General features: G+C 37.8%; 3 protein-coding genes across 6 annotated transcripts; 2 read left to right on the top strand and 1 right to left on the bottom strand.

Moving 5' to 3' along the window:
• Positions 1-1091: 1091 nt before the first annotated feature.
• On the top strand, positions 1092-6788 carry LOC120260976 (pyrophosphate--fructose 6-phosphate 1-phosphotransferase subunit alpha-like). Its single transcript, XM_039268603.1, has 19 exons — positions 1092-1318; positions 2032-2204; positions 2283-2395; positions 3078-3152; positions 3345-3458; positions 3544-3611; positions 3740-3823; positions 4106-4159; positions 4407-4487; positions 4571-4664; positions 4741-4814; positions 4936-5046; positions 5206-5250; positions 5356-5412; positions 5500-5604; positions 5703-5819; positions 5960-6057; positions 6249-6414; positions 6503-6788. The coding sequence occupies exons 1-19, from the start codon at positions 1229-1231 to the stop codon at positions 6629-6631; spliced, it is 1848 nt and encodes a 615-aa protein (XP_039124537.1). The 5' UTR covers positions 1092-1228; the 3' UTR covers positions 6632-6788.
• A 128-nt stretch (positions 6789-6916) lies between these two features.
• On the bottom strand, positions 6917-8951 carry LOC120260977 (mediator of RNA polymerase II transcription subunit 18). 4 transcript variants are annotated; one of them, XM_039268607.1, is made up of 6 exons: positions 8816-8951; positions 8520-8565; positions 7758-7827; positions 7625-7682; positions 7184-7540; positions 6917-7099 (listed from the first exon to the last, which is right to left on the bottom strand). In XM_039268607.1, the coding sequence occupies exons 2-6, from the start codon at positions 8553-8555 to the stop codon at positions 6997-6999; spliced, it is 624 nt and encodes a 207-aa protein (XP_039124541.1). In that variant the 5' UTR covers positions 8556-8565; positions 8816-8951; the 3' UTR covers positions 6917-6996. The 4 variants fall into 4 exon arrangements, with proteins under 4 accessions (XP_039124541.1, XP_039124540.1, XP_039124539.1 ...); XM_039268606.1 differs by having other exon boundaries at positions 8520-8562; XM_039268605.1 differs by having other exon boundaries at positions 7758-7857; positions 8816-8950.
• Positions 8952-9157: 206 nt separating this feature from the next.
• On the top strand, positions 9158-17792 carry LOC120260975 (brefeldin A-inhibited guanine nucleotide-exchange protein 1-like). The gene is given in 13 exon segments (XM_039268601.1): positions 9158-10164; positions 11530-11578; positions 11581-11625; positions 11627-11850; positions 12096-12417; positions 12535-12957; positions 13045-13337; positions 13425-13698; positions 14383-14891; positions 15008-15329; positions 15511-15844; positions 15938-16602; positions 17112-17792. Coding segments are annotated over 13 exon segments (5079 nt in total). The 3' UTR covers positions 17724-17792.
• Positions 17793-17957: the final 165 nt, after the last annotated feature.

Here is a 17957-nt window from a genome sequence, read left to right as displayed (position 1 = left end):
AAATGAAAATAATAATATTGTTTTTTTAACAATAAATGTTAATTCAGATTGAAAAATAAATAAATCACGAAATCATGGGGTTTATGTTTTATCTATCTAGTTCACATGATATTTTGTTTTCTACAACTTTCTTCCTCCTTTTCTCCTCAGTATAATATGTATATATATATATATAAACTAAGAAATATTGAAATACCTTTTTTTTATTTAAAAAAATAAATCTGTCATTTTCATTGGATATTAAGCACAGATCCTTAATTGGTAAAGAGAAAGCAAGGGTCATATTCTTGGCATTTAAGATTCTGCTAAAAGTCATTACCAATTAACATCCCTGACCCTCTTTATTGAGTGAGGGACAATCTTTTACAACTTTGCTAAACTCACTTTGTAATCAGTCTTGTTTGGGGAACTTAACCCAGATTATTAGTGCAGGATCCACCAACCCATAAAGGCATAAATCAAATTAATATATGAATGGAATGAGGTCAAGAAACAGGCACTAATTTCCATCAGCCAACCTCTATAGTCTATAGTCTATAGTCTATAGTCTATAGTCCATAACATGGATCAAAGAAATCAAAGGGTGAGTTTGTCAAATTTCCATCGTCCAACAGACCCATAGTTTTCAATCTTCTGGAAGTCGATGCTTTACTTTGTCTTTTATGTTTTCACAAATCAGATTCAGAAGGGGTACTTGTCCTTTCAACTTTTCTTTACCTTTTTACCCCTTTTATATGCACTAATTAAAAAATAAAGTAGGAGCAGCACATCACAGAATATATATATATATATATAAAAAACAAACTGATAAATAATGTTAGTGTTGCTTTCATTATTATAATTTTTATTATTGACAACGTTGCACTCATCATTATCATCCACTATATTGTAAAAATAAATTTTTTAATTGTAAAATGTTATATATATATATATATATTTTGGATAAAGGAAAGTTACAAATGAATGAAAACAACCGGTAGTAAGTTAAAGGGCGGAAAAAAATATATATATATATATATATATAGCAGTGAGTCAATATTCAGAGTGGCTCTCTTGTAAATAACAAAGCATTGAAGGGCTTTTAAGCGTCGTAGAATCTAAAGCAGGTGGCCTGGTTCCGGGTGTTCCCGCGGTTTATTATGCTCACTTTTCCAGCAAGAATAACGCATGCTGGTGCCCAAGAGACTCAGCGAGAGAGAGACTGAGAGACAGAGATACACAGAGAGAGATGGATTCAGATTATGGGCTTCCAAGAGAGCTTTCTGGTCTACAGAAGAAGCGGGCTCTCTACCATCCTGAGCTCCCTCCTTGCCTCCAGGTCTTTCCCTTGTTCTTCTCCTTCTTATTCTATGATGCTTATATTTCTTTGAAATTCATGGCCTGTAGATGAATTGGATTTGAATTTGATCGTAAGTGCTGATGCTTCTGTCTTTTGGGAAGAAGTTGCCGTCTTGTCACATTAGTTGTGATTGAAGCAATTACTGTATAAGTTGCTTTTATCTGTTTATGAAGTTATGATGAAGTTGCAGTCATTGTTCTTGCCCGCCCTTGTCAATCATCTAAACAAAAAAGATGGAATTTATGGCGTGTTGTCCAATCCGAGTTGATTCTAAGGTTTGATGTTTCAGTATTTTGGGAAAGGATGGATTCCCTGTAGGTTGTAATTGAATCAGATATAGTAGTTGCTTTATTAATCGTTTATGAAGTTATGATGAAGTTTTAGTCATTTTCTTTGTTCTATGAGGTTAACTGGAGAAAGAAAAACGTGAAATTTATGGCTTCTAGATCAATTGGGGTTGATTCTATGAGTTCACGATTCAGCTTTTTTGGGGAAAACATGTGGTCTTCTAGTTTGTAATTGAAGCTCGTACTGTAGCTATTGTAGTTCTTGGACCTTTTTGTTCCTTTAAAAATAAATTCACACTTTGAAGGTTTGGTACTGAAGGAGAAGAAAACCTTCTGGAGTGCAATACTCTCCCTCTAATGCATGTCATCAGGCGGCATTCATTTAGATTTATTCATTATAAACAGGGAATTGAAGTGAGAGTGGAGTTTGGAGACCAAACAATCACTTCAGATTCTGCCAACGCACGTGTGATTTGTCAGGCATTTCCACACACTTATGGACAACCTCTGGTTCACTTCTTGAGGCCGACAGCTAATGTCCCTGATGCCCAAATCATATCAGAGCATCCACCCATCAGGCACATCTCCATCCACGTTAATTTTGATGAATCTTAAATTACCATTATATATCCTTCAAGATTGCTTTTTTACTGCAGGGTGGGCGTGGTCTTTTGTGGTAGGCAATCACCTGGAGGGCATAATGTCATTTGGGGACTTCATAATGCTATTAAATCTCACAATCCAAGCAGTGTTTTGCTTGGTTTTGTTGGTAAGAATGATATATACTTGTTCCGGGACTTCTAGCTAAAGCTCATTTTCTTCAATCAGCCAAGTATTTAAATACGCTTTGGACTTCCTCTTGCAATTCATGTTTGACGTCCATTCCTTCCGTAATTGATTTCTTCATGCATTTGACGCTCATCGCTTTTTGTTGATCGTCTTTGGTTGAATTCACTTTTATGTTCCTCCCTGTAGCATCGTTTAACTTGTGCATAGTGATAGCTTGGCCACTTGTTTAATGAATACCGATCTTTTTTATGATTAAGTGATAGCTTAGAAAACACTTAATTTTAAGGAAGACGATTAAGGACAGGGAGAGATGGTAACTACTAATGCATAACTTGTCTGATGAATTCCCTATGTAGGACTCGTGTGATTGCTATTTACTACTAGTAGATGTTTGAATAGATAGTTGTAATCTGTCAGGTAAATAGATTCGGTGATGTTGGATGAAAATGATGAATATATCAAGAAAGAGCAGGTGAAGTAAGACTCTAAGAGGATTATTCTTTGTGGTTTGCCTGATGTAGATGTAGTAAATTTATTTTCGGACTTTGAATTTTTCATTTGTTGCTATTACATTATTAACCATTGTAAAGTTTTATTAAAGAGAAGTTGGATCCTCACTCATCTATTTCTTGTGCTAACATTTTACTTTTTATTTAAATTAGGTGGCTCTGAGGGTTTATTTGCTCAAAAGACATTGGAAATCACTGATGGTGTTCTCTCGACCTATAAAAATCAAGGTTTTCTTTGAATCGGTGTTCATCTCTTTCCTTTTCTGAATCATTCCAGAATTCCATTTCTTCGTAGAGGCACAGTGTCATATAGTCTATTCCATAAATTAGCTCAGTGTGACCTGAACTCTCATTTCTTTTTGTGTATGAAATGTTACTGACAGTGTTACCTCATCGTTGTATGTTTCTATCCATTTAAAGGTGGTTTTGATTTGCTTGGTCGGACTAAAGATCAAATCAGAACAACTGAACAAGTCAATGCTGCGATGGCTACATGCCTAGCCCTGAAATTGGATGGTCTTGTGATTATTGGAGGTTATCAATAATTGAACCACTTATTTTTAAAGATCTGTTTTTAATTTTGAGAAGGGCTGCTGAACACTTTTTATTGTTCTACCAGGTACAACATCCAATACAGATGCAGCACATCTTGCTGAGATTTTTGCTGAGATAAAATGTTCTACAAAGGTTCTTTTCATATGCATCGTTTTTCAAGAGTTAATGTCGGTCTTGTGAAGGACTTCGTTTTCATGTTTGTTGACTTCAATTGAGAGCGTAAAAATATATATATATATATATATATAATTCTGCTACAGGTTGTTGGTGTTCCTGTTTCTCTAAGTGGTGATCTTAAGAATCAGTTTGTTGAGACAGATGTTGGATTTGATACAGTTTGCAGGGTATGATCATAATCATAATTAGCTTTCAATTATATTTTTTGATAGCTGTCTGATAAAGCTTGCTTTGAATAAGAATTGCATCTTATTGTTGCCATTAATATTACTTTTATTGACCTGCAAAAGGGAGCATTTTGTATTTTAGACAAGACGAACTAGATTCATATGTGGCATGTTTGTATGTATTATCAATTTTTTTTGTGTGCCAAATTTGCTTGATTTGTATGCTGTGTTTTCTTGTATTGATCAATCTCTCTAATTATTTCTTCTTTTTCCTGTGACTAGGTGAATTCTCAGCTTATCAGCAATATCTGCATAGATGCTCTCTCAGCAGAGAAGGTGAGCTATAGTTTATGGAATTCAGATTTCAGTCTATGCAGTTTTTTTTTTTTTTGAACTGGCAGAAACATGTAGATATACAAGAGAAACCTAAGCCAGACATTCATTATAGTCCTGAATTGCATGAGTATTAGGTCATTGTTATCTGTTTAACCAGAGAAAAGCAAATGAGCTAAAGCTTCTGGGCATGGATCCTAAATCCTTCAGATTTATTTATTTATTTATTTATTTATTTATTTTTTTGCAGTATTACTATTTCGTACGTGTGATGGGTCGGAAGGCATCTCATGTGGCTCTAGAATGTGCTCTCCAGACTCATCCAAACATGGTCTGAATTTATACAATACATTGCACTACTGAGACGTTCCCTCTCATGAACTCACAATAAGTACTTCATTTTTTATTTTTCAGGTCATCCTGGGTGAGGAGGTGAACATGTCAAAACTTACAATATCTGATATTATAAAGCAGATTGCTGATGCAGTCCAAGCTAGAGCAAAACAAGGTTGACCTCTGTCGTCTTCATTCTTGGGTGCAGTACTACTTTATAGTTCATGATCTGCTATATGTTTCTAATCCAGATAAGTACCATGGAGTTATTCTCATCCCTGAGGGGCTTGTTGAAAGTATTCCAGAACTGTATGCACTCTTGCAGGTAGTTAGCCTGATAATAATATGGACAACTCCAGCTTCATGATGTCTTTGGAATGTTGAAAACAAGCATTTAATATTTAAAAAGCCACTGGCTTTATGATGGAATCTTTGTCTCTTTGCAGGAAATTCATGGGCTTCATAGCCAGGGTATTGCTGCAGAGAACGTTCCCTCTAAGCTTTCTCCTTGGGCGTCTGCCTTGTTTGAATTTTTGCCATCATTTATCAGGAAAGAGGTTGACTTTCCTATCGCTCATCTTCTTCTTCTTCTTCTTCTTCTTCTTCTTCTTCTTCTTTTTTTAATCTCAAAATTGATGTATTTGATTTCCATCAAGAACTCTTCAAATAATGTCAGTGGTCTAGATATTTGACAATAAAATGTTACTTTTGTTCAGCTGCTTCTGATTCCAGAATCTGATGAATCTGCACAGCTTTCACAGGTAAATCTGCATAAAAATTCAATATTTTCTTTAGCAAACCTTGATGATTTTTGTTTTTCTCTCCCATCTGTCTCACTTTGCTCTCTATTTTGTTTTGTTTTTTAGATTGAAACAGAGAAACTTCTTGCTCAGTTGGTGGAATTAGAGATAAATAAGCGAATGGTAGGCTTGCTTGAAATTCTGATCCTAACAGGCAGAGTGTTTGAATTATATCCATCTTAATAACAATGAAATTCTCTTATGTTTTAGAAAGAAGGTACATACAAAGGGAAGAAATTCAGTGCAGTCTGCCACTTTTTTGGTTATCAAGCTCGTGGATCTCTACCTTCCAAGTTTGATTGTGACTATGCCTATGTATGTTTTGCCACCAATGGAGGCTCTTTTCATTCTCGTGGTTATGAAATTATTGAGTCTTGCCAAGATCAGTGAGTTAATATCTTGCATTTGTGTAGGTTCTCGGACATATCTGCTATCATATACTAGAGGCGGGTTTGAATGGTTACATGGCTATTGTGACAAATTTGAAAAGTCCTGTTAACAAGTGGCGATGCGCTGCTGTTCCACTAACTGTGAGACGTCTTTGTTCTTTAACATTTTACTAGTCCTGTCTCAAGAATCTCTCTTTGCTAACCATCATTTACGAGATGAAAAAAAGTACAGTTTAATCTTCACCCGTTTATTTAACAATGTGTATACTAATAACTGCCAGGCGATGATGACTGTGAAGCGATACACTCCTGGTGCTGCTCCCATCGCAAAACCTGCATTGCATCCAACCACTGTTGACCTGAAAGCAAGACCATTTGAGTATGCGTCATCACTGTCTTCTCTCTTTATCATAGTTTCTTCCCCCAAATAATTCTCCTCAAATGTCTATTTGTATTACACTTTTTATAAGCTCATTAAAGTATCAGAAACACAATAAATGCAGTAGTTCATTTGAATCTTTGATTTGAACTTCACTTTCCGTAGCTTATGTTCAGGTCTTGCTTTTTCAGGATCTTTCGAGAGAAGGCTTCAAGCTTTTTAATGGATGATGTCTACAGAAACCCCGGACCTCTTCAATTTGATGGACCAGGGGCTGACACAAAGGCAATCACCTTGTGTATTGATGACCAGGATTATATGGGTCGTATCAAGTTGTTTCAAGAATATCTTGATGAGGTCAATCTCATTTCAAATATTACAGGTCTTTCTAAGAGAATTTGCTGAGAGTAATTCTGATATTTTCAGTCTTTTCTATATGTGGCAGGTGAAGGGCATTGTGAAGCCAGGCTGTTCACAAGATATTCTTAAAGCTGCTCTGAGTTCCATGGCTTCCGTAAAAAATGTGTTATCAGTGATATCTTCTCCTTCATTCGGGGCTCAGACAACCCTTTGATTAGTTTGATCTTTGATCTTGCCTGCTGTTTTCAGAGTATCTCTAAAAATTTATTCATCTATTTATGTATGTGGTTTGCCAACTCCAGTTGATATACAGATCACTGTAATAAAAACGATTGCAATTTACAAGCATAAACACACGCGGCTTTCCTCTAGTTATGTTCCATGTGAGCACAAAAACAATTTGCCTGGAAAAGAGATTCTTTCATGTAATAACATTTGCAAGGTTCAACAACACTTTGATCATCATTTAAGATTGTGTATCACACCCATATTTATGAGATCATAAGATTCATAACTTATAGAATGTAACAGAAAAAGCGAAGCAACTGGCTTCAATTGTTTACTCATAGTCATATTATCTTAGGATGTCTTATTGCCACTGTTTGACAAGAGAGCAGCAGCTGCCGCAGAAGCAGTGGGAACGATCCCGGTCGAAACACCAGGTTTCGAGAGATGCAGAAGCCTGTAAAATAAAGTTTAAAAAACCAATGAGCGAATGGAATGATATTATGAATCAAAATTTTCAAAGAAAAAGAAAGACACTAACGGAGCCAAATATTCGCAAAACGAAGAAACAGCAGAAACAACATCATTGTAGTTGTCTGCAGCAGCAGGCGCCGTAATTTCGACAAGCTGAATCCCTGGAGTGACCGGCACAGCTTCTTCAGTCGCGTGGAGCTTCGGCATTTTATTTGCAGAAGTGACAGTCACAGTGATAGGAGCCCCACGATGGAAGTTAAAGGAGAAGCCAACCTTCAGAAGTTCGTGATCTAACTTATAACCAAGGGCGTAAAAGAAGCGCAACACATTCTTGCTCACTTTGCTTTCTACTACTGTCCGAACCAAGACGGATATTTGCTCAGCACCTGCCCCTCGCATGGCACCCCCAACATGTCGAACAGTCCTACGTGATTAATGAGTCTGTGTCAAACATTATAGGGAAGCATTGAAAGACAATTGTTGTTTGTGGGCAGACTAGATAGTATACCAAGAAGGTGTTGGTTGTGCCAAATCACACAAGAGACGGACCTCTGAGGGCACCAATCCTACAATACAAGAAGTATGTAAGCCATGATACTTGGATTGGCGACACAAACAGTATAGACCTGCGGCGTACCCACCAAGGTTTGGTCCACTTTTTAGGCATAGCTCATGTACCTTGAGGCGCTCTTTTGGAACACCACACAATCCCTGGAGAAGTATCTCAAGGGCCTCAACATGCTGAAATACAGGGTCAAGAAAATGAGAGGAAGAAAAAGTAATTACAGAAGTGCACACTTCTTAATCAAGCAAGGGCCAACTAAAGGTGAGGTTTTTGCATCTATTGCAAATTTGCAATGCAAGCAACAACATCACACAACTATTATGAATTCTGGTTTATGTTTACCAAAACATTGGGAGTTCCTTGGAAAACAATCCATCATGCATTCAAATCAAAGGGCTGTCTATAATCATTTTCAAAATGAAGAAAAAGAGTGACAAGTTGTTATCTTTTACTATTATAATTATTATGATGCTCTACCCACTAACCAGCATAAAAATTCTCCAATAGCAAGTAATGATCTTCTCAGGAAAATTAACCACTAAATATTAGAAGGGGGAAAAAACACACACACACACAGCTTGAAAGAGCATAGAAGTTAAGATCAGGACATCTAATATTAGATTGCAGAGCATAATAACCCTAGAATTCAATTCATTGGTAGAATGGTCAAAAGTGAAATCTTTTCCACTTATCATACTACAACAAATCACAAGTAAATAATAATTCCATTTGGATCCAATCTCCCTAGAGGCCTAAAATCATAGAGTAACAAAATGGGGAAAGAAAAACTAGAATAATTACAAGTGGCATAAAAAAATTAACTTTTCAAAGGCCATACCTGTGTCTCAATAATGCCTTGCACTACACACTCCATTAACCTCCTGCTGTCAAACAAACATGATCAGAGACTGCAAATCAGGATACAGTAAAAATGATATCAACAAGTTCACTGAAGCATTTCTTCAAGCAGATCCAGCGCACAAGAGAAAAACCAATAAAGACCACAAGCAAGCAAGCAAACAAACAAACAAACAAACAACCAATTAACAAACGCTGGTACAAAGCAAGCATTTTGTCAAACAGATTAAGTACGAATCTTCAAAAATAGAAGCAAAATTTGTTCCGCCGCTCAACCTGTACACGGTACACCACCTAGAAGCCTGGAAACGAAGAAGAAGAAAACCACCACGACGACGACGAAGTGAGCCAAGGCGTCCAAATTCGGATCCTTTTGCCGTAGATCCGAAGTTGTAAGATCCGATAAGATACGACTATTTAATATGAATTTATAAGATCCGAAACCCGGAAATGGCTCTCTGTCCATTCTGGTAAATGACCAGAATACCCCTCCTCTTGGGCATTCGGTGCCTCAAAAAAGGGGCTCTCTTTTTGCTAAAACGTTGCCGAGACGACGAGGTCTCGAGATCTGAAGCCCTCTCTCCTCCATGCCTTCTCTGATCTGATACCCGGCCGGCCATGGCCGCCTCTCAAACCCTCGGGGGCTCCTCCCGCGCCGGCCGCGTTCTCGGCCACGCCCTCGATAAGATCATCAAGAACGCCGCATGGCGGAAGCACTCCGCTCTTGTTGCTGCCTGCAAATCTGCCCTTGATCGACTTGAGCTCATCTCCGAATCTTCCGAGACCGACTACGCATCACCACTCGCCGGCCTCTCCTCTGCTGATGCCGACCTCGCGCTATATCCCCTCTCCCTCGCTGTGGACTCTGCTTCTCCTAAGGTCCTTGATCCCGCTCTCGAGTGTGCTCACAAGCTCTTTTCTGCTGGCCTTTTTCGTGGAGAGATTGATCACCGATCTGATCCCCAAGAGCCCCTTGACTCGGCCTCCAGGCTGCTCGGATCCATCTGTGGGTGCGGGGGGCTTGGCGACGATGGGATCGAGCTTGCGATGTTGAGAGTCCTCATCGCGGCCGTACGGTCTCCCTCCGTGATCATCCGCGGGGAGGCCTTGGTCCAGATTGTGAAGAGCTGCTACAATGTATATCTCGGTAGCCAGAGTGCGGTCAATCAGGTATGCGCTAAAGCTGTCCTAGCTCAGATCCTGGCCTTCGTGTTTGCTCGGGCGGAGGCCGACACCGTGGAGGTTAGGGTCCAGTCGGTATCAATTGCAGATATGTTGGATCTCTCCGACAAGAGTCTGAATGATTCAACAGTGGTCCAAGCTGCGCAGAATTTCATCAACGAGGAGATGGGAGGCAGTGATCCGGAGGTTTCAATGGAGAGAAAAGCACAGAGAGAGTCCAGGGATGAGCAGACTAATGGCGGGGATGATACGGAGGGAGGAGGATTGGGTATGATTAGAGAGGATGCGATTTTCTTGTTCAGGAATTTATGCAGATTTTCAATGAAGTTCCCAACTTCAGAGAATGCAGAGGATCCCCTTTTGATGAGGGGGAAGGTTTTGTCTTTGGAGCTGCTCAAGATGGTCATTGACAATTCTGGACCCGTTTGGCGAACCAATGAGAGGCAAGTTTTTTTTTAAAAAAACTTTTTTTCAATATATAAACTACTCTTGATAATTACTTTGTGATTTAAGTTCTTCTAATTTCAATCTTAGATTAGGGGATAGGAAATGTGATTGAGAAAAGAAAATTTGAGAAAAATATTGACAATATGAAATAAAACAAGTTTTGCTATGAGAACCTTCATTACTTGGTAGGAAATAGCAATTGTAATTTGAGGTCATGAAACTGCCAAAGAGAATAAAATACATTCTTTGTGCCTAAATAAATGATTTTTCGTAGCTTTCTTAGGCTACTTATGAATAATACAATCGTTCAACAAGAACAACTTGGCACTTGGCAGAGCATCAAAAGAGAAAAAAAGGTGGCAGTTTCATGTATTGTTGCCACTATCCTAAGAAGAAAAGGGTTGATGTACCTAAAGAACTGATAAGAGATTACAAGTATGGCTCATTGTAAAGTATATAAGTTTCCAATCAGCCTTAAAAATGTTGGAATCCCTGGATTTGGTTTTGTCATTTTGTTTGTTTCTAGGATTAAATATGCCCCTATGAATGCGATCTTAACTGGCTTGCTTAATTTCGCTTTGTTAAGTGTGAAGTTGCTTGATTAATATTCAGTTGAAGCTGGTTTGATTTTGTTTGTCTGATGCTGAAATGTTGGTAAATTCTCTGAATTCTTTCCTTGAAGAATTCTTGGTGACCGCTCATCTTTCTGGTTTTGTTTTGAATGGAAATTGAATCAGTTAATGTCAAACTAGTAAAACGGTTGTGTTTGTGGTACTTTTTAAATTCAATGAATTTGATTATTCCTGATGCAAGTTGAAGTGAATGTTAGCCACCTGAATAGTTGGGTTGTTGATAGCATTTGACTTGGGCGGCTGGAAATCCATTTAGCCTTCAATGAAGACAAACAATCAGTTGATGGATGCCTTCCAGTTTCATATTCTGCTTTCTACAAATTTCTGAGGAAAGGGTCTGATTTGCCGATTTTGTATCTTATGTGAATTGGAAGTTCGTAGATTTTTTTATGTTCATTGATTTTTTCTGACATGTTTCTTTTTTCTTTTTCTGTTTTTTTTTTCTTGTCATATTTCAGTGAAAGATGTATTTTATTTGTCAAGGTTTAAATGATGCCGAGTGAGAAATAGCAATCTTGATTGTCGTTTGTTTTGTCTTCATTCATTTATATATATATATATACTTCTATTGTCTCACTGATGTACTCTTTTTGTGGGTATTCCGTTCGATGATAAGTTTTTGGCTCACCTGTGTGCTTCTTTTCTTTTTTTTTTTTTGTGTATTCCTCGATGATGAGTTTTTGGTACTGCCAGTTCTGTGTGTTAACTATTTTGACCTTTTTTACACAGGTTTATTGGAACTATCAAGCAGTATCTCTGCTTATCACTGTTGAAAAATACAGTGCATTATCTGCTATGAGTATTTTTCAACTTCTTTGCTCCATCTTTCATGGGATTGCTGCTACGGTTTAGATCTGGTTTGAAAGGGGAAATTGGGATTTTCTTCCCCATGCTTGTCCTTCGAGTTGTTGAAAATGTGCTTCAGCCCAGCTTTCTACAAAAAATGACAGTTCTCAGCTTGCTAGAAAAAATATGTCACGATCCACAAATTATTGTTGACATTTTTGTGAACTATGATTGTGACATGGATGCGCCTAATGTTTTTGAAAGGTACACAATACATTTTATTCTTTAGTTTAGCCTTTCATGCTTTTGTGACAACGACACATGTCGCCGTGTACCTGATCTTTCGTGAGAAAAAAAAAATCCTGATACATATCCTCGACCTTACTAACTAATCATTATATTTCTTTCTTTCTCTTTTTCTTTTTCTTTTTCTTTTTCTTTTTCTTTTTTTCTGGCAACTTAGTTTTACCAAATATTAGAACACTTATAATTCCATCAGATTTTTTCAGGATTGTCAATGGCCTTCTGAAAACCGCCCTTGGTGTTCCTCCTGGCTCTGTGACAACACTGTCTCCAGCCCAGGATGCTACTTTTCGCATTGAGTCTGTGAAGTGCTTGTCATGCATTGTTAAAGCAATGGGAAACTGGATGGACCAACTATTACGCATTGGAGAATTTTCTCCAATGCTTGACACAGAGTATTCTTCAGAGAATCCTAGTACAGTAGAGGGAGAAGAAGGAAATGGTACTGATTTTGATCTCAATTCAGAAGTAAATTCTGAAAATGCTGCCAGTCTCGAGCAGCGGCGAGCATTTAAGTTAGAATTTCAGGTAAAATCACGGTTCTGTTTAACTGTCCAGTCCAAACTATAATTTTATTATTGTATTATTGTTTCTTTTCTATTGAAAAATGATTATGCCACTTATGTTGTAAACTTATTAATGCAGAAAGGTATTGCACTGTTTAATAGGAAACCTTCGAAGGGCATTGAATTTCTGATCAACTCAAAAAAGATAGGCAGTTCTCCTGAAGATGTTGCTTCTTTCTTGAAAAACACTGCTGGTCTGAATGAGACAATGATTGGGGATTATTTAGGTGAAAGGGATGACTTCCCTCTGAAAGTAATGCATGCTTATGTGGATTCTCTCAACTTTGAAGGGATGGACTTTGGTGAAGCCATTAGGTTTTTCCTACGAGGCTTCAGGTTGCCTGGGGAAGCGCAGAAAATTGATCGCATCATGGAAAAGTTTGCAGAACGCTATTGTAAATGCAACCCTAGTTCTTTCTCCAGTGCCGATACAGCATATGTTCTTGCTTATTCAGTGATAATGCTAAATACAGATGCACACAACAGCATGGTCAAAGATAAGGTGAATATTGGAGTTTCTCTCTTTCCCTGTATTGTTTGTTAGACAATATACAGGTTTAATTTTTTACTCATGTATGCAATTTTATAGATGTCTAAGGCAGATTTTATTAGGAATAACCGTGGGATCAATGACGGAAAGGATTTGCCAGAGGATTATTTGGGATCTCTGTATGATCAGATTGTGAAAAATGAAATCAAAATGAATGCTGATTCGTCTGCTCCACAAAACAAGCAGTCAAATAGCATCAATAAGCTTTTAGGCTTGGATAGCATTTTTAACCTAGTCAATTGGAAGCAGCCTGAAGAAAAGGCTTTAGGAGCTAATGACATGCTCATCAGGCGTATTCAGGAGCAGATTAAAGCTAAGTCTGGCAAATCAGAGTAAGTTTACTTCACAGTAATGGCATGCAGATGATCATGGGATGGAATCTTGCTTTTCTCATTCGATTCTTTTCAAAACAATTGCAGGTCAGCATATTATGCTGTCACAGACACCGCAATTCTGAGATTTATGATGGAGGTTAGCTGGGCTCCCATGATGGCTGCATTCAGTGTGACACTTGACCAAAGTGATGATAAAGTTGCCACAAACTATAGTTTGCAAGGGTTTAGACATGCTATTCATGTCACGTCAGTTATGCACATGCAGACACAGAGAGATGCTTTTGTTACATCTGTGGCTAAATTTACCTACCTCCACTGTGTTGCTGACATGAAGCAAAAGAATGTTGATGCTATGAAGGTAAGATTTGAGACAATGTGAGACTCATCATGTTCTATTGTTTGTTTAAAAGGCTCATTTATCTTGTTGAAGCATCAATTACCATGTATTGTGGTTAGTGAGTCCTTGGTTTACCATTAGAATGTTTTTTAATTTTTAATTTTTTATCTCTAAGATTTGCTTCTGGGATGTGGTTTTTCTGTGAAAGCCCCTCATACTGATCAGTTGTCTGAAATACCCTGGGAATGGCACAACTGAATTTTCTGTTAGAAATGTGAAGGAAAACATTGAATCTGATAAAGGTTTTTTTTCCTTTAATAGAATCTAATTAAATTTCTATCTTATCTTGTCAGTTATGCTATAGAGATAATGCCAATGGTTGCTCATAGATGAATTTGATATTTGTAAGTTCTTAATTACATCTTCATGTGCTTCCAGCAATGAGATGTGAGCCAAACTGTAGCTTCCTTTCCTTTCCACCCTTATGATCTTTGATCTACTGACTGAATAAAAACTCGCTAATGATTAACCTCCTTAGTTCTGTGGGAATGGTGACTTTTGAGAGAAAGCATGTAATGCTGACAATCCATTTTTCTTTACTCCCCCCTTTTTTTTTATTTGGTAGGTCCTATTTAAGTGTGAAATTTTCATTCTATTCTTGATTGTTTTATCAAAAACTGGTGTCTAACTTTGTTAAATTTGTAGGCTATAATATCCATCGCTATTGAAGATGGTAATTATCTTCAGGAAGCATGGGAACATGTATTAACATGTCTTTCACGATTTGAGCATTTACACCTGCTGGGAGAAGGTGCTCCACCTGATGCTTCCTTCTTTATCGTCTCTCATACTGAAACAGAAGAAAAAGCACAGAAGACACCTGCTACTCCATCATCAAAGAAAAAAGGAAATGCTCTTCAAAATCCATCAGTGATGGCTGTTGTTCGAGGGGGATCTTATGATAGTGTGGCTCCAGGGGTTACTTCTGCTTCAGGGCTGGTTACTCCTGAACAAATGAATAACTTCATATCCAATTTACATCTGTTAGATCAGATAGGTAGTTTTGAACTGAACCACATATTTGCTCACAGCCAGAGATTGAATAGTGATGCAATAGTGGCTTTTGTAAATGCTCTTTGTAAGGTGTCCATGACTGAGTTGCAGTCTCCAACTGACCCTCGTGTTTTCAGCCTCACAAAGATAGTAGAAATTGCGTAAGTACATGCTATGCGTCCATATAAGCAGATTCAACATTTTATGCAGAATTTATTGTGCAAGAAAAATGAGAATTTGAAGGATGCTTTACCTAAATGATTGTTCATTCTTGCAGGCATTACAACATGAACCGTATAAGATTGGTTTGGTCTCGCATATGGAATGTTCTTTCTGATTTCTTTGTTTCAGTTGGCCTATCTGAAAATCTTTCAGTTGCAATTTTTGTTATGGATTCATTGAGGCAGCTGGCCATGAAGTTTTTGGAACGAGAAGAACTTGCAAACTATAACTTTCAGAATGATTTTTTACGGCCTTTTGCAATTGTAATGCAGAAAAGCAATTCCTCTGAGATCAGGGAACTAATTGTTCGATGCATCTCTCAGATGGTTTTAAGTCGTGTGAAAAATGTCAAATCCGGCTGGAAAAGTGTTTTCATGGTATGTTTGGGCTTTCGTAGTGGTGCCATTATTTCATTTAATTTTCGATGTTCTTTATGTTTCTCATAGAAGTTTTGAACCTACTTCAGTAATCCCTATGTTTTTACTAGGTGACTTGGATAATAGTTTTGGTTATATTGTTCACTTGTTTGATTCTTGAAAAATTTTCTTGTTGCCATAGGTATTCACAATTGCTGCTGCTGATGAGCGCAAGAACATTGTGCTTTTGGCATTTGAGACGATGGAGAAAATTGTTCGAGACTATTTTCCCCATATTACTGAAACAGAGACCATGACATTCACTGACTGTGTTAAGTGCCTCATCACTTTCACACGGAGTAGATTCAACAGTGATGCCAGCCTTAATGCTATTGCATTTCTTCGATTCTGTGCTGTCAAACTTGCGGAAGGACTGGTATGTTCTGAGGGCCATTCAGCAAATGGAGATTTCCCAGAAGATGGTACTCTAACTGATAAAGATGATAATATTCAGTTTTGGGTTCCTTTGCTTGCTGGTATTATCACTTTCCACTATGGTCTGTCTGATGTGATCTCCGGCATAAATGGTTAATTTGGAAGTTTATTGACCCCGTGAATGTTTATTTCAGGTTTATCCAAATTGACATCTGATTCAAGGCCAACTATCAGGAAAGGTGCTTTAGAAGTACTATTTAACATTTTGAAGGATCATGGGCATCTCTTCTCAAGAAACTTCTGGGCAAATATCTTCAAGTCTGTCATTTTCCCCATATATAGCAATGCACATCATACGCATGTTGGTCAGACTTCACCCAGCCAAAATTCTTCTCAGCTTGAGGAAAATCCTTGGGACAGTGAAACCGATGCAGTAGCAGCACAATGTTTAGTGGACTTGTTTGTGCATTTTTTTGATGTTGTGCGCTGGCAACTGACAAATGTCATTGTTATTCTCACTGACTACCTAAGAATTCCATATCATAAATCTGCTAGTACAGGTGTTGCTTCCTTCCTACATTTGACAGGCACCCTTGGAAGCAAATTCTCAGAAAATGAATGGATAGAGATCCTGATTCCCCTCAAACAAGCAGTTCTGTTGACCCAGTCTGAATTTTCGAGAATTAGCCGGATCATGCATGATGTTGAAATTCCAAATGATCAAACGTTTTATGATGCTGAACTCTTATCTGAAAATGAGTTTGTGAACAATGAAGAAGAGGAGGCTAATATGGAAACAGCATCTTATGCGATTGTCAAAATGAAAGGACATATTGCAGTGCAGCTCCTAATAGTCCAGGTAATCTTGGCTTTCACCTTTCTTTTCTTCTATGAGTTTCTAGAAGCTATTGCATATGAAATGCGGCACTCTTTTTCTATGTAGAGATGCCCTAGTGCCTATCTTTACATATATAAAGTCCAAATGGTATTATAGATGCATGACTGAATGCCAAGGAAGGACATGCTGTTTGGGTGATGTGATGCATTGGATAGAAATGAGGGAAAGAAAGAAAGGAAATTTGCCCCTTAAAATTTTTTATTATTTTGTCTTTATATTGTCATGGAAATTATCATATTTAGGACTAGGGTTTGAAGATGGCCAGGGACCAGGGTGAATTTGTTTTGAGAAATTTGAATTCTTTTTGGTAGCCAATCATAGATCGTAACCTTCTTGTATAAATGCTTGTGCTTGCAAATTAAACCTCACGAAAGACGCATTTTCTATGGCATTCGAACTTCAATTTCTGATTGTGTATCTAAAATTTCTTGACTGCTTGCTGTATCATGTGTTTATCTTTTGTCATGCAGGCTGTCATGAAATTATACGAAGTCCATGAGGAATTCTTTACAGTAGCTCATATAAGTATCCTTTTGGATATACTGTCTTCTGTCGCATCACATGCCAGCACAGTGATCTCTCAAACTATCCTGCTACAGAAACTGGAGGCGGCATGCTCCCTCCTGGAGATACCAGATCCTCCAGTTGTCCATTTTGAGAATGAAGCTCACCAGAACTACCTGAAGCTTCTTCAGGCTATACACCAATCCAAATTGTTTAACCCCCACAAGATGAGCATAGAATCCCAACTTGTGGGAGTCTGTGAGAAAATTTTAAAGAAATACTTGAATTGTGCAGGATGCCAATCAGTGCAACAGCATCCCGACAATGGCCTGACCCAGCATCGGGTTCTTCCTCTTGGTTCAGCCAAGAAAGAGGAGTTGGCTGCCCGCACTAACCTGCTTGTGTTCACTATGCAGGTATTGAGCAGCTTGGACAGTGATTCATTCAAGAGAAACTTGCCCTGTTTTTTCCCTTTGTTTGTTAATCTTGTAAGTTGTGAACACAGCTCTAGAGAAGTACAGCGTGTTCTTTGTGATATCTTTCACTCGTCCATAGGCCCAATAATATTGAGTTCGTGATGTCTGTCCTTTGTTTTTTCATGAACTCAATTCCTTTTAATTTTTAATATACTTAATTCTTTTTTTTTTACTTGTCAATTCACTAAATAATATGCCTCTTTGCTGGCTTCAATATTGTGTAAACGCACGCGGTTGTTAAAAAGCATTTGCAATTAATAAATATTTTGGCCACCTGCCACTCCAGGTTAGAAAAATTAGATTTTAATTTTCTGTACCACATGTTCAACGTTGGCA

The sequence above is a fragment of the Dioscorea cayenensis genome, chromosome 5, assembly GCF_009730915.1.
Source record: "Dioscorea cayenensis subsp. rotundata cultivar TDr96_F1 chromosome 5, TDr96_F1_v2_PseudoChromosome.rev07_lg8_w22 25.fasta, whole genome shotgun sequence".
Lineage (NCBI taxonomy): Eukaryota > Viridiplantae > Streptophyta > Magnoliopsida > Dioscoreales > Dioscoreaceae > Dioscorea > Dioscorea cayenensis.
This window is presented reverse-complemented; position numbering and strand designations above follow the sequence as displayed.